At 31.0% G+C, this 27,951-nt stretch overlaps 1 protein-coding gene across 1 annotated transcript; it reads right to left on the reverse strand.

The window, feature by feature from the left end:
- Positions 1-3,698: 3,698 nt before the first annotated feature.
- LOC131182265 (uncharacterized) lies at positions 3,699-27,928 on the reverse strand. The gene is made up of 6 exons (XM_058151206.1): positions 27,763-27,928; positions 22,400-23,522; positions 6,115-6,647; positions 5,719-5,947; positions 4,878-5,437; positions 3,699-4,648 (listed from the first exon to the last, which is right to left on the reverse strand). Exons 1-6 carry the CDS (start codon positions 27,763-27,765, stop codon positions 3,851-3,853), a joined length of 3,246 nt encoding a protein of 1,081 aa, XP_058007189.1. The 5' UTR covers positions 27,766-27,928; the 3' UTR covers positions 3,699-3,850.
- Between the last annotated feature and the right edge of the window lie 23 nt (positions 27,929-27,951).

Below are 27,951 nucleotides of genomic sequence, written 5' to 3' on the forward strand. Positions count from 1 at the left end.
TATGAAATTATTATTATGATATTTATACATTATTATTTAAGTTCTAAATTCTAAAGTTAGTTGTTAATATATAACATATCATATAATATATTTTTTTAATTTTCTTCAATTATATAAATTTTAACTATTGTGGGATATATATATATATATATATATATATATATATATATATATATATATATATATATATATATATATATATATATATATATAATTAATAGAAATTTAAGCAATTAATTGTAAACACATTTAGAAAGGAAATGTTACACTAAAATTCTACATGTTAATATATCATATTTAAAATAAAAATATATTGAGACTTTATAAAATCAAATTAATTATATAAGAAATTACTGTAAAAAAAATAATGTATATTTTTTTAACAACCTCAATTAATTAAATTAAAAAGCTAAATAGAAAAATTAAAATAAACATATACGAATGTTATTTATTACATATATCCAGTTGAATTTTATTTTTTTTTAATTTATTTTCATAAATAAATGAGAAAATAATGGCACTAAATGTAGGATTTTTACTTCATCATAAGTAAATTATAACTAAAATTAAATTTAAATATTTATAATTTTAAACCTTTTGTAAATATATAAATTTAATAATGTATGTTTATTAGTCAAATTGTATATTTACTTAGTATTTATAATATTTATTATTATTATATTCATATTTTTTAAATTTTAATATTTTTTGATTTTGCATAAACTTCTACTTTTAGTAGTCTACCTTAGGTTTTGTTATAATTTAAATTGATAAATAATTAAATAGTAGTAATTTTATAATTATATGAGAGATATTTTTATCTATTAAAAATTTACCCTTTTATATATAAATTATTTTTTGTAAAATAAACGAAGCTTAAATAGAATAATTAAAAAAAATTGAATTTAATTAAACTTTCTAAGTTATTTTGATTTTGATTGCAATTAAAAAAATAACTGAAATTCAATTTAATTGAATTTTTTTTAATCTGAAATAAATCAAATCTTATTCATTCATCTACAAAATTCAAAGTCGTGAACAACAGCAGCAATCATTGAAATCCGAGAAGCAAGCAAATTGCATAAAAAAAAATCCTAAAAATAATTCCTTAATATTTTTGTAAAAAATTTCAGATCATAATATATGAAAATAGAGAATAAAAATAAGACAAACCAAAACGAGTTAAAGATCTAATAAAATATAATTATAATTTAATAGATTCAATATATTTATAATTTTAAATTATTAAAAAAAGTTAAAGAAATATATATATATATATATATAATATTAATTATTTATATTAAAATTGTATAATGTATATAAAAGATATTAATAAATTATATATATAATTGATTTTAATTTTGATTCTTTGAATAGAAGGGTGTTTGTAGAAGGCATGGGTTGGGTTCAAATCTTTCAGACCAAAATCGGGTTTGAGCCCAGAACTTTGGGCCTTTAATATTTTTTTAGTCAAACCGTGCTCATGTCCACCCTAATTTAACTGCATTTTACGTTTATATTATGATTAGAATTCTGCACTCGCATTGGCGTAATTATTATTAATATATTATTTAATTAAATAAAAATATAATTTTATAATTCTTTTGAATATATTTATATTTAATTTATTTAAAATATTTTAAGAACAACTTAATAAATTTGCAAATAGATATAAAAAATAAATGTAAATTAAAAATAAATAATAAGATTATATATAATTAAATTCTGATCAAGATTACCGTAGTGATATTTATTTATATTGTTTTTCATATTCTTTTAATGTCTTAATTACTAAAATATCATTTGACAAGTTTGAGAAAAAAAATCTTGATTAGACATTATATTTTCTATTGCATTAGAAGAAAGACTAATTTAATTTCTAATATGTAATTTTAATTTACATAATTTATAAATATGACTTTTAATTTTTTAATATTAATTAAATTATAACCATTGCTATAATTTTTTTATTAAAAAAAAATTAAATACATGATTATGCGGACAATAAAAAAGTACTTTTAATTTATATAATTTATAACTATGAATTTTAGTTTTCTTAATATTAATTATTTATAACTATTATAGTTTATTATTATTATTATTATTATTATTATTATTATTATTATTATTATTATTATTAGTTTTCCTATTATTAATAAAATTATAACCATTGTTATAAGTTTTTATTATTATTAAATGTCTTATATATAGATTTATCATCTAACAATATTTTAAAAATATTAGGAGAACAAGGGTAAAATGAAAAAAAAAAAAGAAAAAAAATTAATGGAGTGTAATTTGTCACTTTTTGGTGAAATTTATTTTGAGACTTAAAAATGCATAAATATTAATATAAATATTTAATTTAAAATTTATTAATTACGATTATTTTCATTCATATAAAATTTAATTTTTTTTCTCTATGTTCATATTTAATAAAAAGACTACAAAATATGTATTAAAATTATTTTTAAAAAATATATAAATATCCTACGCGTCATTATAAAGTAGATCCTTTTATTTTCCTTTTTCTTTTTGTCAAATTTCATCCTTATCAAATCCTGTCTAAAACGTGTTTATAGACGTGGAAGGGAAAAATTGTTGATAAATAATACTTCTTTTGACATTTTCAATTTCAAAGTATTCTTTAACTTTTCTTCATGTAAATTTACATAATCAATGGGTGCAATTACTTTTCTATTTTTTTATATTAATTTTTTTTTTCATGAAATTAATTTAAAAAATTTAAAAAAATTAAATTGAAAGAGCTCAAATTTAAATTTGAATTCCATTCATTTAAATTTTATTAAGTTTGAGCTTCGATTTAATTTGGCTTTTAATTTATTAGTTTATAAATTTAATTATGAGTTTGTTTTAAATATAATTTATTTTTTAAATTCATAAATTTGAAATTGACTCATTAAACTTAATTAATCAATTTAAAAAAAATATAATGTTATAGCTTCAATAAATCATAATTATTAAATTAATAATTATAAACATACTACTAATTAAATTATGATAACTATAAATTATGTATTTTAATTATATATTTGATTTTATAATAATATTATCACATTTAATTATTAGTTAAAATTATATATATATACATAAAATAAAAATTAACATATTAACATATAAATTAGTTGGCTTATTTTTCAAATTTTTTTCTTAAATAGTTTAGTCAAATTACATTAATTATATTACAAATTACAATTAATTAAAATTCATATATTTAAATAATGATATTTAAAATTAAATTTAACTAAAATAATTAAAAATTTTTAATTAAATTTAAATTAATTAAAATATTAAAATTATTAATAAATTTAAAATTAGGCAAAATTTTTATGAATATTCTATCCATCCATCGCTATGCCTAAAACGCGTTTAAATTAAGATTTATTTAAAAATTTATTTTTAAATAAGACTAGCTTTATTATATTATATTATATTATATTATTATATATACATAGATAGATTAGTTATAAAAATTAAATAAGCAAACTTATAATAATAAACAAAAAATTCTTCAATAACATGATTTGTTTAGTAAATTATGCATGTTGCTCCCTTTGGATTTATGATCCAGCACAAAATATGCAAGTTCGCAAAAGTTTGATAACAAGAGCTGATTTAGAAGAGTCTTGTCTTAATAGTTGAGTCTCAATTGAACAAATGAAACAGAAAAATAGAACTGACCTAGAAATCCAGGATTTCTATATTAATAAAAGAACTTGGAAAAAACAAAAATCCCTCGCAGCTGATCACGTTTCAGCTGCCACAATTTAAGCTGAAATTAATACAAATTTGTCAAGAACGAGAGTTGCTGCAGCTTGCAAGCATTCACCTATTTATTTACAAATGGATGTTCTAAAAGCTCAGCAGTAGTGGGACGATCCTTTGGATTAACTTTTAGGCATCGCTGGATAAAGTCTCGCGAATCATCTGACAGAGAATCAGGAAGAGAAGGTAGGTGGCCTTTTCCAATCCGATAAATTAATTGACCTTTTTCCAAACCCAAATCAGAGTATGGAGGTTTTCCGGTTAACATCTCCAATACAGTGCACCCAACGCTCCATATATCAGCTTGAAACCCATACCCTCCTGCTTTCTTGTTATTAAAAACCTCAGGAGCCATCCAGTATACAGTCCCTTTACAGGACTTAATGATTGCATTTGAGTTGGTTACTTTTGCTAATCCAAAATCTGCGATTTTCACACATCCATTTTCATCCACCAATACATTGGCACATTTGATGTCCCTGTGAACAACATTTCGCTCATGGAGATAATTCAAGCCTTTCAATATCTGTTTCGTGTACACAGACACATGGGAATCCTGCAGCGGAAATTCTTTATAAACCTTTTCAAGGGAGCCCTTACTTACAAGCTCGAGGAAAACATAGAGCTTCGATTCATCCTTACTTGTGCCAAAGTATTTAACTACATTTGGATGGGTGAGCTGACATAATAAATCAACCTCTTTCTCAAGTTGGTCAATAATCCCTCCATCTGGCAATAGAAGTTCCTTCACAGCAAAGAAGAATCCATCAACCGCAAATCCTTCATAGACTGATCCAAATGACCCGCTCCCCAGTCGCACACCCCTCCGCCAATTTGTAATATTGCGACCCTTTCTTCTTACCTGCCAAGTAAAATTGCTTCTATGAGTTAATTTTAGAAAATTCACAGCATGTATGCGTTTTACTAGGAAAGTGAATTAGTAATCATGGTTCAATGCCAATGAGCTTTAGCTTAATAGTTTTAGAGTAATCTCCACAATTGTGAAGTCTAAGTTCAATCACCGATTGAATTCAAATAAACTAAAAGGAAAAATCATGCTTCAGAAATTATGGACTTCCTATTCCACATACCTTTTGGAACCGATGCATCAGGGTATCACTTTTATTGCAGTCATTGTTCAAAAATTTTCTCTTGTTGAGTTGTGAAGTTCCACTAATTTTGCATCCGCATAGTGACTCATTAAAGTCTTTAAGACCCCGTCCGTTAAAAGAGAACAACTGGTCGATTGATGTACCAAAAACATTATCAAATCCTTTTCTGAAAAATAATAGCTGATTAGAAATAGATTTGACAAAGCGATGTTGAATTAGACGATCAACATAAGACTCCCTGCTACTTTTGCTATTCACGTGGCTTAGTTCTGTGCTCCATTGGCGCCCCAATTCAGCTTCAGCGAATTCTAGAACTTCAGAGTCAATGAGCTCAGCATCTATGACCTTCTTGCACCAACGATATAAGTAAGGATCTACCTCTATTACATCTTCCAGTGAAATTTCCTCTTTTCCAGCCAGTTGCAAAAGAAACAAATGGGCAAAGGTAACACCCACTTGTATTTCGTACATCAAAGCTAATGCAACCAACTTCCCAACAAATTCCAAGCAATCGAAGTGGAAGGGTTCGAGCTCAATTGCTGTGTATTTAAATAAAAAATAAATAAATACTACGTACATACGCTATTCTTGATGTCATGAACCGGGATACTAATATATATACATAGTGATCACAGCTCAAACCAACTTTTGAAATCAAATTGCTTGCAAGTTCCAGATTTAATGTTTGAATCATAATCCAAAATTATATAACAAAGCATTACAACAGATTAGTGAAATTGATTATGTCAAGATTGAGAAGGTAGAAACAAACAGTAACAAATAAATGTCAGTTAAGTAATCAAAGGCAGTGCAAGCGTACCATGATTAGGATAAAACCTATTAGGATCATTTGGGCACGCTAGGAAAAGGGGGTTTTTTTGTGGATTGAATATAGCTCCACATAACTTGCATAACCAATGCTGCAGTACTCCGGGATCTGTAACTTGCTGATTTTTGAATTGCATATACAGATTCTTGCTCAGATTTTTAGACCAAACAATGAGCATCTCATATAATTTTGCATCATGTATTTTAGGAAATTGCCATGCCTGCATTTAATTAGGAAAGTGAATTAGTAATCATGCTTCAAAACGGATGAGCTCTAATTCAGTGCTATTAAATCATCTTTACGACTATAAAGTTTTAAGTTCAAGCTCCAATCCTAGTCAAATTAAAAATCATGATTCAAAACTTATGCACTTCGTATTCCAAATACCTTTGGGAACCGAGACATCAGGGGATTACTTTTATTGTCGAGCTGTAAAGTTGTAGTAATTACGTATCCGCACAGCGACTCATTAAGGTCTTCAAGCTCCAGTCCTTTAACAGACAACAACTTGCCGATTGATGTACCAAAAACACTATCAAATCCTTGTATTAAAAATGATACTTGCTCAGAGATAGATGCGAAAAAACGGTGTTGAATTAGACGATCAACATAAGCCTCCCTGCTACTTTTGCTATTCACATAGCTCAGTTCTGTGCTCCATTGGCACCCCAACAAAGCTTCAGGGAATTCTAGAACTTCAGAGTCAATGACCTCACCATCTATGATCTCCTTGCACCAACTATGCAAGGAGGGATCTAGATCCCTTACATCTTCTAGTGAAATTTTCCTCCTTCCGGCCAGTTGCATAAGAAACACATGGGCAAAGGCAACACCAATTTGTATTTCAGACATTAAAGCTATCGCAACCAACTTCCCAACGAATTTAAAGCACTCGAGGTCTAAGGTTTTGGGCTCAATTGCTGCGCATGTAAAAAAAAAAAAAATAAATAAATACTACATACATTCCCAATTTATGGCTATTTAATATATACACACACACTTCTTGATGTTGTGAACCAAGATACTATGAATACACAATGATCATAGCACAAACCAACTTCTAAAATCAAATTGTTTGCAAGTTACAGAATTAATGTTTGAATCATATTCTGAAATTATATACAAAATATTGCAAGAGATTAGTAAATTTATTATGTAAAGACATTGACTTGTTAATGTCAATCAAATAATTTAGGCAGTGAAAGCTTACCAGGATTAGGATAGAATCTCTTAGGATCATTTGGGCACGCCAGAAAAAGGGACTTTTGAGGATTGAATATAGCTCCACATAACTGGCGTAACCAATACTATTGTACTTCACGATTTGTAATTTGCTGATTTTCAGACCAAACAAGCATCTCATATAACTCCACATCATGTATTCTTATCTCAGTCATCATCATCATGGCTAAATGCATCCTAGATTTACTATCCATCACATCCTTTCGCTCGAGTAGCCACAAGTGATCATTGGTTCTATCAGTGCTTTTAGCTATTAGTTCTAACGGTGAACGCCTTTTGTTTCTTAATACATTCCAAAAGCGTTCTTCACTACTCTTGCAAAGTTTAGATATCACATGCAATGCCTTCAGAAAGGTAAGATATTGAGAATATCCACAATAAGCAGATTCCATGTACGAGAAATTTTCAAAATGAGCAAGGTACGCTTCCGTCTTTAAAAGCAAGTCAGAAAATGTACGTTCAAAATGCCGAAAGTATTGTAAAGCGGAATCCACTGGCAAATGAATGGTATTACATAAAACGAGTGAAAATGCCTTAAAGTCACGAACATCAATGATGCCTGAGGATGGAGTGGCCCTGCGATCCAAATCTCTAGACAAGCTTTCTGCCAATTCTCTAAAAAAGAAAAGAATACTTGTTGTTGGGTCTTCAATATTCTCGAAAATGATTTTATAATTACCTTTTTCAAACAGCTCTGTTAGATGAGTGCGGCATAAGAGATACAGGTGGTTACCATCACCATGATACGACCGAAGATCGACGCATAATCGTGTAAGTATAGATGCACATTTATCAAGCCAACCTTTTGCTAACATCATCTTCAATAATGAATCCAAGAAAAATCTGATTACCGCATCACCAATCTCTTCGATATTTTCATAAAGCGTAACAAAAGACCGAGGGAGAGTAACTAGAAGAAACATCGTCCGCTGCCTCAAAATGGAGAAAAGGTCTCTTATTTTGTTGCTTATGCATCCATAATCAAAGGCGACCGATTTGCTCTGGCACATAGCATGTATCTGTGAAACCAAATTTAAACCAAATTCCGTTTCTTTCTTTTACAACTTAAAAATGCCAATACTTCATTTTTTCTTCTGAATGTCCATCTCTCTATGTTTTTTTTTTTTTTTTTAAATAATAAAAAGCAAGTCTACAAGCAACTTTAATTAAATTTTGATAAACATAATTAATATATTTTTATTAATTTTCTTCTGAAAATATATATTAAATTTAAGATAGTACGTAAATTTGGCATAACTATCAATATTAACGTTAATACGTTAGTTTAAAATTGTTAAATTAAAAAAAAATGCATAATTCATTTTTTTCCCTTAGATCTTCTATATTTGAAAATTTGTAATTTAAAAAAAAAAGTAAATGTAAAACAAAATTGATCGAATAATTATTATGTATTCTTAAAATATTTGTTTTTTTTTTTTTATATAAAATCATCAGTTCAATTCTTTATAAACATGAAAAAATAAAAATTGATCTCTATAAAAATATAAAACCATATTCATTAGTTTCAAATGTGCCATGTACGTTGATGCCAAGAATATTATTTAATAAATAAGAAATAGATAGACCGTGCCAATCATCTATTTCTTATTTATTAAATAAAATTCATTAGTATCAAATGTGGTCGTCTTCTACGCTGTGGTTTGAATCGACGATGGGATAAGTAGAAGAAATTGCTTAAAGTTATGTGGTTAAATATAAGATATTTAATTATAAAATTATTTTAAACAAAAATGATTAATAATTATTAAAGTAAAATCTTTTTTTTTTAAGTAAAATTTGACAATTTTAAATATAAGATATTTAATTATAAATTATTTTAAACTAAAATAATTAATAATTATTAAAGTAAAATCTTTTTTTTTTAAATAAAATTTTACAATTCATTAATCAAAATAATAAAATGAGCATAGTATAATACTCTTACAAGAGAAAAAAAAATACAAACATAAATAATTAAAATATTATATTTAGATAGAATATAATACTTCTGAATAGGAAATATCTTTTTTGATTTTGGATTATCAGAAAAATCTTTTATATTGCCCCTTTTGGGAACTTGTTATCTCTGTAACCTACAAAAGACATTAAACTATAAACGTCAGCGGAGTAATATGCTTCACTATCAATAGGGATGGCAACGGATAGGGTTGCCATGAAAATCATCCTACCCGAACCCGAATTCGATTAATATTATCAAAATCCGAACCCGTCCCCGACTCGATTGTTATTATTCGAAAAATACCTGAACCCGTTTAATTTTATATATTTAAGTAATAATTTTTATAAAATATTATTTGTATTAATAATTTATATTTTAAAAATTTAATAATTTCATAAAATTTTTAAATTTATTTTATATAAAATAAAATATATAAAAATTTATAAATATTACTAAAAAAACATATATTTTACATTTAGTTAAATATTTATATAAACAGGTTCGAGTAACGGATACCCAACATATAAAACACGAACCCGACCTGAACCCATCACGGGTATTAAATTTCAAATCCGAATCGGTCCCAAATCCGATTATATACTATCCAAACCTGTTCTATTAGAGTTCAGTTGGATCGAGTACCCACAAAAACTCAACCCGTTGCCATCCCTAATTATCAAGCTCCATTAATAAAAGATTATTATCCATACTTGAGTCTCCAACAAAAAAATAAAAAAATGAATGATTCACGTTGTATTTCAAATTGCCAAATAAAAAAAATCATGCCAAGGAAGGAAAACAAAACTCTAATAATAAGAAGAAAATAAGATCTTAATAATAAGGAGAAATACGACCTTAATATTAGAAAGAGAATATCAGATCTATTATTAAAGGATACAAATTTGAAGAGAGAAAATCAAAACTATAGTTTCTATTGTCATCAGTGTTAATAAAATAAATCATGTTATGAAAATTTAATAATATTCAATAAAATGAATACTTAATACTAATTATACTTCTAGTGTTAAAATATAATGCAAGTTTTTATTCCCTTTCTAATTTTAGGATGAAAACTTAATACTAATTAAAATTAATAATAATTACAAACTAGTATAAGGTAAAAAAAAAAATCTTAAAATTTATTACATTTTCTTATATACTTCGATCATTTCTTTTTAGTGATACTAAAATATATACAAATTTAATTTTAACTTTGATTTTTCAGTTCGATTTAAATTTTGATAAGAAATTAAAATTAAATTAAAATTTTATTTATTTCCTTAAAAATATTTTTTTATATTTTTTAATATTTTAAATATTTTAAAAAATATATTAACAAAAAATAATTCACAAGGGATTTTCAAGATGTTTAAATTGTCAATACCTACGCTATTCCGATGAGTATGACAAATTGAAAGTAGGGGTGAGCATTCGATTTAAATTGAATCGAACTGAATTAAATCACTCTATTTCAGTTCAATTTACTTTAAATTGATCGATTTTGAGTTTTATATATTTTTTAATTTAGACTTAATTTTTAAGTTATTTATTCTGATTTTGACATTAATTTAAACTTAATAGCAGATAATCAATAAAATTAATTAATTTATATATAAAAAATTACATATAATTTATAAATTCTTCAAAAAAATAAATCAATTCAAAAATTAATAAAACTATTTAATTTGGTTTGATTCAATTATTTTTTCTCTCCAAAACCGAACCTAACTTAAATAATTGAAATTCTTAAAATATAAAATCAGATTGAACTGAACTGAACTGAATTACCTTAAAAATTGAATTGAATTATTAAATTAAAACGATTCAATTTAATTTAAAAAGAATAGTGTTGACCTCTGCTCGAGAGGAGAAGACTATCTGGCATTTCACCCAGAAGGGGTTGTACTCAGTCAACTCTGAATATATTTCCCTTTGACTCGGTCATATTCAAACGGAAAAAAGAAAGCGGCGTTGTTTTCCAAGAGCATGTTCAAACGGAAAAATTTATTTGCCAAAAAAAAAAGGAAAAAATTTCTTTTCTAGTCATCTATTTAGACGGCATATTGGAAACTAATGAACATGACTTTATATATTTATGTTTTAAGTTAATAGTGATTCATTTTTGTCATCAATTTATATTTATATATGTGTGTTTTATTTAAAAAAAAAAATATTTATTCATCCAAATAAAACTTTCGAAAGAAAAATTTAAATAAAGTATGTTTGAGTTTGGACCTTAACTTACAAAATTAGTTATAATTAAAATTTATAAATACTTAAAATTTTAAACAGTTATATGTAACTTTTCAGTTAACACACAAACATTTTATATATATATATTAAATGAAGTTCATTAGTCTTATTAATATCACAAATTAATGTATGACTTTTTAGTTTTAATGCTTAATATAAAAATTAAATAAAATTAATATGTATGAATCAGAATTGCAAAAAATTGAATTATGATATAAAATAAGGTCACTGAATTATGATATAAAGATAAATAGGATAATAACAAGTAAAATAAAAAATAATTAATGAATATAATAAGGCATATAAAAAGACAGAGTCATGAGTATACATAATCATGAATGAGTACCAAGTAAAATAGCTATAAAAAAATATAATTCTATTAATTTTAATAGCCAAAAAAATTCTATAAAAATATAAAATCACTACAAACCTCTGTCATTATATCTAAGTTAAAAAAAAAAAAAAAAAGCACCTGGAGACGGTCAATAAGAGTTTCATAAATATTTGCAAGGTAAGATTTTTTTTTTCATATTTTTAATATTTTTTGAATTTAAATTGTAATACCTCTAATTTTTAAATTTATTATTTTTGGGTAAATATTGATTTTTTAATTTTATTTAAATTTTAAGAAATTATTTGAGATTTTTCGGATTTTAGAAATCGGGTTCGATTTTTCGAAAATATAAACTTTGATGATTTTTAAAAATTAATTTAAAGACCACGTGGCAAAACTAAAAATATATTTGGAGTCTAAAAACTTTTTTGAGTTTTCTAGAATTTTTTCGGAATTTTTGGGCTTCTTTTTCAGTCCCAAGGCAGAGTAAAAATTTAAAAAATTTGTATCCTGAATCGAACCGGCCGAATCGAACCGGACCGGATCGGACCGGTCGAATCGGGCCTGCTCCTTTTCTTCTTCTTCTCCTCTCCTGCGCACGTTCTCCTTCCTCTCTCTCTCTCTCTCCCATTTCCTCTCTCCTCCCACCTCCCCTTGCCGGCCAGCCGCCTCCCCAGCCCGCCGGCACGCCTCCCCGGCCACCCCAGCCCACCGGCCGCCGCTTGGAACACCGGCAAGCGTCGCACGAAGCGATGCGACGTGCAAGCACGCTGCTTCGTCTTCCCAGCCAAAATTCAGTCGATCCGGCCACCAATCGGGTCGGGTCTTGAGTCTAAACCCATCTACACCTCGAGAGCTTTCCATAGACACCAAGAACACCAAAATCCATCGAGCGGTTTGTCCAATTTTTGTCCGGAAAATTTTAGCCCATTTTGACTTTTGGGCTGGATTTCTCGCAAACCGTGAACCCCACGAGAAAACAGAGAGTACCAGAGCGCGCCACTCGTCGAGAGCTTCGCGGCAATATAAATTTCAAAATTTTTCAATACCGTTTTTCGGTGGGTCTTGCGGAACTTCGCAGTGTTTTTCCGAGTATTAAATGAGCTTAGAAAATTTCGTAAAAATTTTATACTAACCCTCGTGTTGTGGGCTTCGTGTAGGTATCTTCAATTCGCGGAAATTCGACAGTTATCCAGGTCTGTGAATTTCCGGCCAGACAGACCGGCCACCGAAAAGGTCTCCGAATTGTATCGAGATTTTGGCTATCCTATCATTGTCAGACGTCCCGAGCGCGTACCCGGAGTCGGAATCGGTATAGGTAAACCCAAACCTTACTTTTTCATAAATTTCTAGTGCTTAAATGAGATTAAAAATCCGTAAAATATTCATGATAGCTCAGAAAATTATGATTCTTTTTGCAATAGCCTAGTAATATTGCTAGGGACCGCGGGGCAAAGTTTTAGAATTTTTAAAGCTTATTTGGGCAGTTTTTGCAAAAATGATCAATTATAAGGACTAAACTGTAAATTTACATATTGTGATTGATGACTGTTTGGATGGGCCCAGGAGAGGCTGTGTGATGTGATTGAGTTGTGAGTGTATGATTTGTGAATATAGAAGTGCATTTTGAGCCCTTTTGCAGGTTGGGTAGGTCTTAGCTATAGGGGAGATTCTGCCGGATTTTCGACACGACTTAGGACGTATTTGGTCATTTTCTTAGTTTGTATTGAGTCAAACTTATTAAATGATTTAACAAAATTGTCAGGTGAGCCGGGACAGCCTTCTTCCTCCGCCCAGCAGCCACAGTGACCGCTGTCAAGTCTATGAGTAAAATATTAATTTTAATTGTAATTTCGATATTATTATATGTTTAAGCATACCCATGCATCACTTATATGTATGTATCTATGTAGTTAAACTCTAGGCACGTTTTATGTTGCATTCACAACTGTTAAAGTGCCATGGATGTTGTTGTGGTAATTTGGAGCAGTGTGCGTGCGTGTGATGTGGTGTTGACTATGGATAGAACGGGTAGACACGGCTTGAGATCTTCGTTGGGACCCGGTCCTTCGGGGTAGACACGGCTTGAGTTCTTCGCTGGGACCCCGATTTGGTTTATTAAGCGAAAGTCCGGCTTGAGTTCTTCGCTGACACAGGTTGGATTTAAGAGAGCTGTATAGGGGATCAGCTCCCATATATTATGATTGATATTACTGGGTGTGTGAGTGCTCCAAATTACCTTTTTGATGTTATGATGTGAAATTATTGCTGATGTTGCATTTCACTCTGCAGGGTGCACTAGCTTTAGATAGTTATAGAGATTATAGTTGAAATTGATATTTTACTCTCTGATTCGAACGGTCACTTCTGTTCAATATTTTTCCAGGCCACAGGAGGATATTTTTGAGGTTAACCTGCTTTTCTCCCTCGCAGGTTATTTACTAATGTTTGTATAAACCTGTTAACTCTTAGAATTTCCGCATGTGTTAGAAATATTTATTTGGATTGGGTCTGTAATATAAATTTTTATTTTGGACCTGTAAACTTATTATTTTATGCATGTTTGATGGATTGGATGAGGGAGCTGAGCTCCCATTTATTTTTATGACATTTGAGTATGTGGAGGGTGAGCTGAGCTCCCCAATTGATTATTTATTGTGTTTACAGGTCGGGTGAGTCAAAAACTCCCCGTTGAAAGGTCCACTTTATGGCCGGATTCTATCCGGTTGATTTCTTGAAATTGGGCCCAAATGGGCCTTAGAGTTGGGTTAAGGAATAGTTAGGTTTACTACGGGTCTCGGAGGCTTTAGGCTGGCCCAGGACCTAGTGCCGGTCCGGCCCATAGGTTGGGTCGTGACATAAATATTACATTTTTATTATTTATTCCATTAATAATTTTTAAAAAAATAAAAAATATCTACATCAACGCATGGGTAAGTGTTTAGTTTAAAAAATTCCCACAATTTTCCTTTTTCCTTTTAAAAAAAAAGAAAAAGTAAATGTAAGCAGAATTGGTCAAGGACTGCTTTAAAACTTTCTATCACCCCAAAAGAGTTCATCAAATTGCAACTTTACAACGTACCTACTCCCATAACATGATCTCCTTCCACTGGCATTCTTTGGTAACAAGTAAAGCATCCCCTTCTGTGCATTTTTTAATTTATTAGTTTTCTTTATTAAGAATCACTTCTCACTCTAGAAGAGATCGTGGAGTATTTTACACTGGGTTGCCCTTTACCATCTATTTAGATGGCATATTTGAAACTAAAGAATATGGTTTTATATTTGTGTTTTAAGTAAAAATTTATATTTTTTTAATGTAATATAAATTTATGGACACGGAAATAAACAGAGTAGATACATAAATGGGAGAGAAAACTCAAAAATATATATGCACCAACATACCTGCATATGTGATTCCAAGAAGCCAATCCACGCGCATAAGCTTATCAGCAGTGTTAAGTGTGTCATTATTTTTCAGTAATTTGCCTGATATCAATCACATAAAACACCTACCAACAGTAATATGGACATTACTGATGGTTAAGCAGCAGAAGCTGAACACCAGCCATATAAAATAAACCAATACATCTATGAATAATTTTTGCCCACAATTTTCAATCATAAAAAAATTGTCATCCTCATAAGCCCAACTACAAAAAAATTTATCATATCATAAATTACAATTGTGAAGCGTAGACATACGGAAGCTCCAGTTAGACAAATAGAGCACATTAGGTTAGAGGATAGAAAAAAAAAAAAAAGTAGACCTAAATTGACTTAGAGGAGAGTAGTACAACATGACCTAGAAGCATTACATATTTCTGAAGATTTAACCTAAAATCTTTTAGAGTGGAGAAAGCGAATCCATATAGCCGACCCCAAATTTTTTGAGATAAAGGCTTAGTTGAGTTGAGTTGTATCATAAATTACAATTACAAAAAACTAGTTCAAGAAGTTTCAAGATAATGAAAGCAAGGATATTCAATCAATTCACGTTCTGTAGAGTTAATTTTGAAGACACTCCTCTTGTTTTTGTTCTTGCAACTTGAGCTATCTTTTTACTTCTTTGCTAGGTTTTATTCACTTAGCATGTGATGCATAAATTGAGTGAATGGGGAAATCTGTTAGCTGGGTCTTAATTTGTGTTGCATGCCAAGTTTCTCCTGATTTCTCATTTTAATTTAATAAGATTGTCTAGCTTATGAAAATTAAAAATAAAAAAAGGCTTTATGATTTTCTCCTTTTTCTTTTTCATGGAAAACTCATATTCTCTTAAGAATTCTTCGCTTTAGTAGTTTTGGGAAATAGGTAAAGCTAAGTGGTATTGAGTTGTCTTATAAAATCAAATTGCTTGCAAGTTCCAGATTTTATTTTTGAATCATAATCCAAATTTATATACAAAGCATTACGACATATTAGCGAATTGATTTTGTCAAGATTAAGAAGAAAGAAAGAAACAGAATAAAAAATGTCGCTTAAGCAATCAGCAAAGCGTGCAAGCGTACAATGATTATGATAAAACATATTAGGATAAATTGGGCACTCTATTAAAAGGGGGTTTTGTGGATTGAATATAGCTCCACATAACTTGCATAACCAATGCTGCAGTACTCCGTGATCTCAGAATTTGCTGATTTTTGAATCGCATACACAGATTCTTGTTCAGATATTTAGACCAATCAATGAGCATCTCATACAATTTTGCATCATGCACTTTAGGAAATTTCCATTCCTGCATTTAATTAGGAAAGTGAATTAGTAATCATGCTTTAAAACTGATGAGCTCTGATTCAGTGCTATTAAATCATCTTTACGACTATAAAGTTTTAAGCTCAAGCTCCAATCCAAGTCATATTAAAAATCATGATTAAAAAATTATACACTTCATATTCCAAGTACCTTTGGGAACCGAGACATCAGAGGATTACTTTTATTGTCGAGCTGTAAAGTTGTAGTAATTACATATCTGCACAACGACTCATTAAGGTCTTCAAGCTCCAGTCCTTTAACAGACAACATGTAACGATTGGGCTCAAACCACTAGAGGAATTGTCCGCTTTGGCCATAAGCCTCACTGTTTTGTCCCATAGGTGGAATGGAGAACTTCCCAGGAGGTCACCCATCCTAGGATTTCTCTCAAGCGAGCACGTTTAACCCTGGAGTTCTTTCAACTCTCCAGGCCATTCCACCAAAAGGCACCTCTAGTGATTAGTTCCCCCATCTTATATATCATTACTTTTGAGCCCAAGACCATCTCCGTGCTTTGCCGATGTGGGATTTGCCTAAGGGACCTTTCTCCCCCCCTTTCGGGACTCAGCGTCCTCGCTGAGGTTTGCCCCACCATCGCTCAAGAGGACACGCGAGCGGCTCTGATACCACTAAATGTGACTCCCCTTACCCGTCTACCGTATAGCCGAGCAAGAAGTGCCACATTCGGTGCCAGAGCACCCTATCTTGTTTTATCATATCTATTGTAAACTTTTGATGTCATTTAAAACATGTATTCTATGTGTAGAATTTTTTTTTTTTTATATCTTATTTCTATGGAGACCCGGACAGAGCCTCCCTTATTTTATTAGCATCTGGCGGGTTCCACTAATCACCTGTTAACATGTCCATATTCATTTCACACATTTCCATATCATATTCTCATGTATCATATCATTTACAATTATTTATGAGATCTCAAAATGAAGTATTATCTATTGCATTCATATAGAAATTCATAGATAATAAATTACAAGTTTTCATTTCAATATCAAAGTTTAATTACAAGTCCAAAATGAAATACATCATAAACTAGTAATTACATCATGACTAAACATAATGAACCAAAATACTAGTCTATACATGGGCCCTACCAAAATACAACAGACCGGTGAGGTGACTCTGGACAATGGCGATCCGATCAAAGCTCACGATTGCACTACTGGTGTCACTGCTGTCATGCGGTGATCTCCGACCTACGCGATGGAAAACCAACGCGCTAAGCATAACGCTTAGTGGTGCATAATTTATAATAACAATAATTTAATAATTTGAAACAATATATGCAACTCATAATTTCTGGGTCTTTTATATTTTTATTACTCTTTGAAAATAATTAACATTATTGGGATCTTTTATGATTACTTATTGTATTTTAAGTCTTAATTAAATTTTTTTTATCAGTGCCCAAGAAAACCTATAACAAATTATAAAAGCTGGATGTACGGGTGTATATTGGTTAGACAGCCATATGTCTATCCAATATACGTCTGTCAGGCACGAGGCCAGCTGTCGGGCACGAGACCCGCTGTCAGGCTTGTAAAGCCAGAAATAAAGTAGGCATATAGCCTGTAGAACAATCATACCAGACATATATTGTCAGTTCATGATTTTCTCGGTAGGCAGTACTGCTATCTGTAGTCCCTAATTGATATACCAATTTATCCAACTAAATAAATAAGTCTAGGTATAATATGGGCAATTAAATATTTTTAATTAATTTAGCACTATTCACTATTACTATTTTCTAGTACTATTCATTGGTACCATAAATTTCATATTAATAGGACATTAGTCCTAATTTACATATTCATATCATTTTTAATAATAAATTTTCCTTATGAGTATTTTAATTATCCTATATAGTATTTTTCCTATGAACCTTTCTTTAGATTCATGTTGATGTGTTATATTTATCTAGGAATTTGACTAGGTTGGGATCTTTATTTAGTCACAATTCCTTCATAACAATTGCTCCTCTATGTTTAAATTTGAATTTCAGTTTTTGAATCACTGAGTTTGGGGTTATAGAACTCAAGTTATGGTCAAAATACCAAAGGAATAGTATTTTGGGACATTTTCTGGGTTGGCAGTTTCAATGACCCAACTTGTGCTAACAATTTGAATTGGTTAAAAGCAAAACTGGGTTAAGTGGTCTTCATGAAAAGTGTAGCCATATGTCTAAACTTTCTATGGGTAAAATTTTAGGTCATTTGGACCAGTATAGAGAGAGTTATGACCAAATGAACACGTTCTGTTCATTTGGTCATTTTCTGGGTTGGCAGTTTCAGTGACCCAACTTGTGCTAACAATTTGAATTTGTTAAAGGCAAAACTGGGTTGAGTGGTCTTCATAAAAAGTGTAGCCCTATGTCTAAACTTTCCATGGGTAAAATTTTAGGTCATTTGGACCAGTATAGAGAGAGTTATGACCAAATGAACACGTACTGTTCATTTGGTCATTTTCTGGGTTGGCAGTTTCAGTGACCCAACTTGTGCTAACAATTTGAATTTGTTAAAGGCAAAACTGGGTTGAGTGGTCTTCATGAAAAGTGTAGCCCTATGTCTAAACTTTCCATGGGTAAAATTTTAGGTCATTTGGACCAGTATAGAGAGAGTTATGACCAAATGAACACGTACTATTCATTTGGTCATTTTCTGGGTTGGGTTGCAGGGAAATCCGAATTTGGACAGTATTTGGCTCAAGTTTTGGACAGAATTTGGGCATGGTTTCTTCATGGAAAATGGGCTATTTTGGGTCTAGTTTTACCTCCAATTGGCCTCATACCAATTGGGGTCACACAATTTTATTTATGGCCTAAAATGTACACTGCCCTCAACAAACACAACCTGCAGAAAATTAACACTTCCAAAACTCAATCTCCTCCAACTTCCTTACTTCAATTTGCATGCAATACACTTCTATAAGCAACAATCTCATCCCAATAGGTCAATTTCAACATTTTACACAAAGTCCTCAACATTTACACAAACCTTAGTTTTCAAAGTTTCAAATTTACACAAACACTACACAATTAAACACCCAAACATTTCAACTAATTACACATTCTCATGGAACCATTTTTCATCACTTAAAAGCAATAAACTTCAAGTTCCATGGCTGCAAAAAATTCAAGGGTTCTTTTCTCTAGATTTTCTTTTTGTTTTAATGGTATTTATGCTTAGCTAAACATGCTTTTCATGTTTAATAAAGAGAAGAAGAGGGATTAGTGCACTAACCTCTTGTGACCCACTTCAAACTTTAATCTTTCTTCTTCTTACGGGTATCTAAAGCTTCCTTATGGTGTGGGCTAAATTTTTTGTGAAGTGGTCTATGGGTTTTGGTGAGTGAAAGCTTGGGAAATCAAGCTTTAAGCTTGATAACAATGGTGGGGAGGGAGAGACCAAGGGAGACGGCAAGGAGAGAGAAAGAAGAGGAAGAAGAAGATGGTTGGTGGGGGGGTTTTGTCTCTTGTGGTTATTTATATATATATATATATTTATGTGTACTTTATTGTTTTTAAATTTCATAAATCTATTTCCTTTCTTTTCTTTTCTTTTCTTTCCTTTTCTTTTCTTTTCTTTTCTTCTTCTTTCTCTTCTCATTTTTCAAATTTAAATTCATAAAATTAATTTATGTTAATTATTCTATTTCCAAATTTTAATTTGACATTTAAGTCAAAATTCACCTCTAGGGGTGAAATGACCAAAATACCTTTCATGGTGCTCATCGAATTATTTTTATTTTTTTCTACCAATTAATAAATTCTCTAAATTTTATTTTATTTCTCAAAATTTTTCCTATATATATATATATATTTTTTTATTTATTTCATTAATTTATACCTCCTCACTATAGTTTAGGTGTAGTTCCAGATATTTTGACTGTCCGAACAGATATGAGTCATCGGAACAGTAAATTGTACGGACTACCTATGGTGAGGGCGTTATAATTCTTCCCCTCTAATAGAAATTTCGTTCTCGAAATTTACCTAATGTGAAGAGCTGAGAGAACTGCTGCCTCATCGTCTCCTCGCTCTCCCATGTCGCTTCTTCCGTGTTGTGGTGTCTCCACAAGACTTTCACTAGTGGGATCCTCTTGTTTCTGAGTTCTTTCACTTCCCGTGCCAAGATTCTGACTGGTTCTTCTTCATATGTCAAATCAGGTTGCACAATTATCTTCTCTGCTGAAATGACATGTGAAGGATCTGATCTGTATCTCCTGAGCATCGACACATGGAATACACTATGGATCTTGTCCAGCTCAGGTGGTAAAGCTAGCCTGTAGGCTACTGGACCCACACGCTCAATGACATCGTATGGACCAATAAACCTAGGGCTCAACTTACCCTTTTTACCAAATCTTAGCACTTTCTTCCAAGGTGATACCTTTAGAAACACCTTCTCGCCAACCTCATACTCTATATCCTTTCTCCTCAGGTCGGCATATGACTTCTGTCTGTCCGAGGCGACTTTCAAATTGTCTCTGATGAGTTTCACTTTTTCCTCTGTCTGTCTCACTAAATCTGGGCCCACTACTTTCTCCTCACCCATTTCTGTCCAGCATAAGGGAGTTCTACATCTCCTCCCATACAATGCTTCATATGGAGCCATTTTTATACTGGCTTGGTAGCTGTTGTTGTAAGCAAACTCTACCAAAGGAAGATACTTCTCCCAACTTCCTTCAAAATCAATGATGCAGCTTCTCAACATATCCTCCAATACCTATTATGTGATTCATGTCATTTTTAGTAGTCTTTTAACATTTATAATAATTTACTAGGTTCTAAGGGTTACCTGAATCACCCGCTCGATCGCCCATCCGTCGTGGATGAAAACCGCATCGAAGTGTAGTCGAGTGCCTAAAGACTCCTGTAGCCTCTTCCAAAACCTCGAAGTAAATCTCGGGTCTTGGTCAGATATGATCGATGTTGGCACTCCATGTAGCCGGACTATCTCATCTATGTAAATTTCTGCAAATCTCTCTAATGAGTAGCTGGTTCTAACTGGTAGGAAATGAGCTGACTTGGTCAATCTATCCACAATCACCCATATAGTATCATGCTTCCTCTGTGTCAATGGTAGCCCAGTCACAAAATCCATGGTAATGCGGTCCCATTTCCATTCTGGTATGGATATAGGTTGCAACAACCCTGATGGAGCCTGATGCTCAGCCTTAACCTGCTGGCATGTCAAACATCTAGTCACAAAATCACCAATCTCTTTGAGTTGGAAGAACTCCAGGGTTAAACGTGCTCGCTTGAGAGAAATCCTAGGATGGGTGACCTCCTGGGAAGTTCTCCATTCCACCTATGGGACAAAACCGTGAGGCTTATGGCCAAAGCGGACAATTCCTCTAGTGGTGGGAACCCGATCGTTACACAATAACTCGCCGATTGATGTACCAAAAACACTATCAAGTCCTCGTTTGAAAAATGATACTTGCTTAGAGATAGATTCAACAAAACGATGTTCAATTAGACGATCAACATAAGCCTCCCTGCTACTTTTGCTATTCACATAGCTCAGTTCTGTGCTCCATTGGCACCCCAACAAAGCTTCAGGGAATTCTAGAACTTCAGAGTCAATGAACTCACCATCTATGATCTCCTTGCACCAACTATGTAAGGAAGGATCCACATCCTTTACATCTTCTAGTGAAATTTTCGTTCCCGCCAGTCGCATAAGAAACACATGGGCAAAGGCAACACCAATTTGTACTTCAGACATTAAAGCTAAAGCAACCAACTTCCCAAGGAATTTAAAGTACTCGAGGTCTAAGGGTTTGGGCTCAATTGCTGCATATGTAAAAAATAAATAAATAAATACTACATACATTCACAATTTATGGCTATTTAATATATATATATATATAAATACAATTCTTGATGTTCTGAACCAAGATACTATATATATACACAATGAACATAGCACACACCAACTTTTAAAATCAAATTGTTTGCAAGTTACAGAATTAATGTTTGAACCATATTCTGAAATTATATACAAAGCACTGCAAGAGATTAGTAAATTTATTATGTCAAGACTTGAAAGGGAAGCAACAAACATTGACTTGTAAATGTCAGTCGAATAATTTAGGCAGTGAAAGCTTACCAGGATTAGGATAGAACCTCTTAGGATCATTTGGGCACACCAGAAAATGGGACTTTTGAGGATTGAATATAGCTCCACATAACTGGCGTAACCAAGACTGTTGTACTCCACGATTTGTAATTTGCTGATTTTTGAATGCCATATAAAGATTAGCGTCCAGTTTTTCAGACCAAACGAGCATCTCATGTAACTCCACATCATGTATTCTTATCTCAGTCATCATCATCATGGCTAAATGCATCCTAGATTTACCATCCGTCACATCCTTGCGCTCGAGTAGCCACAAGTGATCATTGCTTCTATCAGTGCCTTCAGCTATTAGTTTTGCCAGTGAACGCCTTTTGTTTCTTAATACATTCAAAAAGCGCTCTTCAGCACTCTTGTGAAATTTAGACATGCCATGTAATGCCTTCAGAATGGTAAGATATTGAGAATATCCACAATAAACAGATTCCATATACAAGAAATCTTCAAAATTAGCAAGGTACGCTTCCATCTTTGAAAGCAAGTCAGAAAATATATGTTTAAAAAACAGATCATCATCATACCACCGAAAATGGTCGCATAATCGTAGAAGTATAGATGCACATTTATCAAGCCAACCTTTTGCTAACACCATCTTCAATAATGAATCCAAGAAAAATCTGATTACAGCATCACCAATCTCTTCGTTATTTTTATAAAGCGTAACAAAAGACCAAGGAAGAGTATCTAGAAGAAACACCGTCTGCTGCCTCAAAATGGAGAAAAGGTCTCTTATTTTGTTGCTTATGCATCCATGATCAAAGGCGACCGATTTCCTTTGGCACATAGCATGTATTTGTGAAACCAAATTTAAAGCCACAAAAGAATTCTGGCGAGTTACACCATCCTTTCGGAGCACTAGCTGGAGATGACCATTGTTTTTAATTGAGCACTCCTTAAGCGTCTGGTGCCACTCTAGCCTCTTCCCAAAGTAATATAGTTTCTGTAGGGTAAGCAGAATTCCAAAAACCTCTCGAATTTGGCAATGGACAGATTTTGTGGTATCATTAGAATTTGCTAGAATCCATCTGCATAGATGACCGTCCATCTTCTTTTCGACGAAGAATTGGATGGAATTGGAATCAGCTTCTGCCATCCGCTGTGGATCGAAGGAATGGAAGATGGAATAACCAAGCAACATAATTTTACATATTTTTGTTTTAAGTTAAGGGGTGTTTTATCTTTAAAGAAAAAAAAATATTTGTTCATCCAAATAAAAATTTCAAAAGAAAGATTTAAATAAAGTATGTTCAACCAAAGGATATTAAAGCTTAATAAATGTATGACATTAATTTATAAAAACTAGCTATAATTAAAGCTTATAAATACTTAAACTTTTGAGCAATTTTTCAGTTCACACACACACATATATATATATATGAAGTTCATTAGACTTATTAATATCACGAATAAATGTATGACAATTTAGTTTTAAATGCTTCATATAAAAATTAATATATATGAATCATAATTGCAAACAATTGAATTACGATGTAAAATAAAGTCACAACATAAAACTGAATTATAATATAAAGATAAATAGGATAATAACAAGTAAAATAAAAAATAATTAATAAATATAATAGGGGCATATAAAAAGCCACAATCATAAGTATATAACCATGAATGAGTACCAAGTAAAATAGCTATAGAAAATATAATTTTATTAATTTTAATAGCAAAAAAAAATCATATAAAAATTTAAAACCATTATAAACCTCTATCATTAGATCTAAGTTATAAAAAAAAAAGCATGTGGAGATGGTCAAGAAGAGTTTCATAAATATTTGCAAGGTAAGATTTTTTTTTAATATTTTTTGAATTTAAATACCATATTTTTATTATTTATTCTATTAATAATTTTTTTTTAAAAAAATCTGCATTAACGCATGGGTAAGTGTTTAGTTTAAAAAATTCCCACAATTATTTTTTTTTAAAAAAAAAAGAAAAGGCAAATGCAAAAATAGAATTGCCCAAGGACTGCTTTAAAACTTTCTTAACACCCCAAAAAAGTTTATCAAATTGCAACTTTACAACATACCTACTCCCATAACATGACCTTTTTCCACTAGCATTCTTTGATAACAAGTAAAGCATCCCCTCCTTTGCATTTTTCATTTTATTAGTTACCTTTATTAAGAATCATTTCATACTCTAGAAGAGATAGTGGAGCATCTTCTATTTTACACTGGATTACCCTTTACAATCTATTTAGATGGCATAAATGGGAGAGAAAACTCAATAATATATATGCACCAACACATCTGCATATCTGATTCAGGAAGTTAATCCACGCATATAAGCCTATCAGCAGTGTTAAGTGTGTCATTATTTTTCAGTACTTTGGCTTATGTCAATCATACAAAACACATACCAACAGCAATATGGACATGACTGATGGTTAAGCAGCAGAAGCTGAACACCAGCCATATAAAATAAACCAAAACATCTATGAATAATTTTTGCCCACAATTTCCAATCATAAAAAATTGTCATCCCCACAAGTCCAACTTCAAAAAATTTATCTTATCACAAATTACAATCACAAAAATCTAGTTCAAGAAGTTTCAAGATGATGAAAGCAGAGATATTCAATCAATTCACGTTCTGCAGAGTTAATTTTGAAGACACTCTTGTTGTTTTTGTTCTTGCAACTTGAGCTATCTTTTACTTCTTTGCCAGGTTTTTTTCCACTTACCATGTGATGCATAAACTGAGTGTATGGGGAAATCTATTAGCTAGGTCTTGATTTGTGTTGCATCCTAAGTTTTTCCAGATTTCTCATTTTAATTTAATAAAGTTGTCTAATTTATAAAAAAAAAAAAAGGCTTTGTGATTTTCTCTTTTTTCTTTTTCATGGAAAACTCAGATTCTCTTAAGAATTCTTTGCTTTAGTAGCTTAGGAAATAGGTAGAACTAAGTAGTATTGACTTAGTCCTATTTTAAGACAAAAATTTAAATTGAAAACTATTTTGACATTCTAATTAAACAGTCATAGTAATAATAAAGGAAACAATAATAATAGTAATATAAATTTATTTTAATTGCTCGAGCAATTCTACAAAATATTGTTATAAAAAATTCAAATCCTAATATATGGAAATAGAATAAAAAAAAACCAAAAATTGAAATAACTTATAATAAAAGATCATTTTAATTTAATTGATTTACTACATTTATGATGACAGATCATTAAGAAAAATTAAAGAGAATAAGAAATAAATTATACATAAATATATGTATAAATTATGTATAATTAATTAATTAATTATATTGAAATTATATAATATATGTAAAAGATATTGAAAAATATATCCGTAAAACTAGTTTTAGTTGTGATTTTTCAATTCAGTACAGATTAAATGTGGTTCTTGATTCAAATATTGATTACGAATGAAAATAGCAAAATAGGTGTGGTTATAGTTTACTGCCTACAGAGTCGATTATATTTTAATTTTGATTATTTTCAATTCAGTTCAGAAAATAGAAACCATACACACTCTTAATTTCAACTTACTAATTGAAAATTCAACTAAATAGATGATAGTTGAAAGTTTTATTTTACAAACAATAAAGAGGTTAAAGATTTAAATTCTAATAATTTTTTATTTAATAAAATGAAAATTGAAGCAAAATATTCAATTAGAACAAAATTAAAGTAGAACATGCAATTAGGACAAAAATTGAAGCAAAACATTCAAAGTATATTGGACAAAGAATAATAATACCAAATCTTTGATCGACTCTTAGAGGAGCACAGAGTCTGCACAGCTTTTCTTCAAAAAGCAAGTCTGCACAGCTTTTCTTCAAAGTTCATCATATTGCAACTATATGATTTTTTTTTTTTTCCAAGCAACTTTATGACCTTTTCCACAAGCATTTTGGCATATGACCTTTATTGTAATTAATCATCAAAATATATTCATTTGTATCAATAATCATTGCATCGGATTGATCTTCTTGGCTTACTAAGTACTAATGAGTAATGACTAGGGCGATGGAAAATCTATTAATTGCAACTTAGCTACATTTCATATGGTGACATAATTGCTCTACCTCTGAGGAGTTTCTGGTTCACGACGAAGAATCTTCAATAAAAGTAACATAATTATATGCACAGACTGTTAAATTCGGAGAGAGTGTTAGTCAAATTATAATTAATTCATTTTAATTTGAGCTTATATAAGTGATTAGATTGCTTTACACATCAAAATGACTAGTCAAGTCAAGGTTGCAATCTAACCACTTATATTTACACTTTCATGTTTATATTTTTTCGATGAGGGATTTATAATCCCAACACTCCCCCCTCAAGTGTAACCATATGGTTGTCACTTGACAATTAGTATATATTTTTAACCCAATACGGACCCAATTATACAGTCTTATGAGCGGCTGAAACCCACAACCCTATCCGGGCTCTGATACCAAGTGAAAACGTAAGAGAAAATAGAAATTGTGAGAAAATGCGGATTAAGATCATTAGTTGCTACATGATGCACCTCCTTTTGCTTCTCAATACTCAAAATCATTGAATATGCCTTATTCACATTAGGAAGGGGATCCATAATCAGTATTTGATTTAAACTATGATTATATCCCTCATTTAACCCCCATTAAAAATTGCATCAGTTTATCTGCCTCATCAATGTCACTCATATTTTTTGTAGTACCACAATTACAAGAGGGTAAAGCTTTCAAACAGTTCAACTCATCCCATAATTTCTTAAGCTTTGTAAAATATGCCACAATAGATAAGTTTGATTGGGTTAGGGTACTTATCTCTCTCTTGAGCTGGTAGAGTAATGGACCATTACTTTCCCCAAACCGCTGCTTGATTTCATCCCACAACTCTTTAGCAGATTTCACATACAAGAAAGCTGCAACAAACTCTTTTGATAATGAATTCAGTAACTAGGACATCACCATGCTATCCACCCTTTGCCATTTTTCAAAATTGGTATATTCAAAATCTGGCATCTCATACTTGCCATTGATAAATCCAAGTTTGTCTTTGGCCCTCAAAGCAATAACCATGGATCTACTCCATGTTAGGTAGTTGGATCCAGTAAATGGCGTACTAACTAACACCATCCCTAGATGATTAGAGTTTTGCAAGCTGAACATTCCTTCTGCCTTATTACTTGCATTGAGAACAGAATCATAAGCAATTTCTTCAGCCATTATAGCGACTTTTGCTAAGAGGCAATCAGGATTAGAGAGGAACTGAGCTAATAGATCTCAGATCTGAACAAAGAAAAAAGCAATTATGGTAACAATTTTTAAAAAAAAATATATAAGAAGCGCATAGACAATCTAATTAAAGGAAAACTAATTACCATGCATCAGGTGCCTGGCAAATTGAAGTTGAAGTGCCAAAGCATGACTGGAGCATTTCAGTGTGTATCACTGCCGGATTAAGTGCAATAACTGCCATCCCGTCAGGCAACTCCTTTGCAACTGATCTGGTCAAACCCACAACAGCCCATTTAGATGCACAAGGAGCAACCTGTTAAAATATAATCAGA

The sequence above is a fragment of the Hevea brasiliensis genome, chromosome 8 (genome assembly GCF_030052815.1).
Source record: "Hevea brasiliensis isolate MT/VB/25A 57/8 chromosome 8, ASM3005281v1, whole genome shotgun sequence".
NCBI classification, from domain to species: Eukaryota; Viridiplantae; Streptophyta; class Magnoliopsida; order Malpighiales; family Euphorbiaceae; genus Hevea; species Hevea brasiliensis.

What these genes read in the sequence shown, in the direction of transcription:
- LOC131182265 (XM_058151206.1), bottom strand. An exon ending in TGATGTCTCGGTTCCCAAAG is followed by an intron (nt 5,948 to 6,114) that starts GTATTTGGAATA and finishes AATTAAATGCAG; the next exon opens with GCATGGCAATTTCCTAAAAT. An exon ending in TGATGCATCGGTTCCAAAAG is followed by an intron (nt 4,649 to 4,877) that starts GTATGTGGAATA and finishes TTTACTTGGCAG; the next exon opens with GTAAGAAGAAAGGGTCGCAA.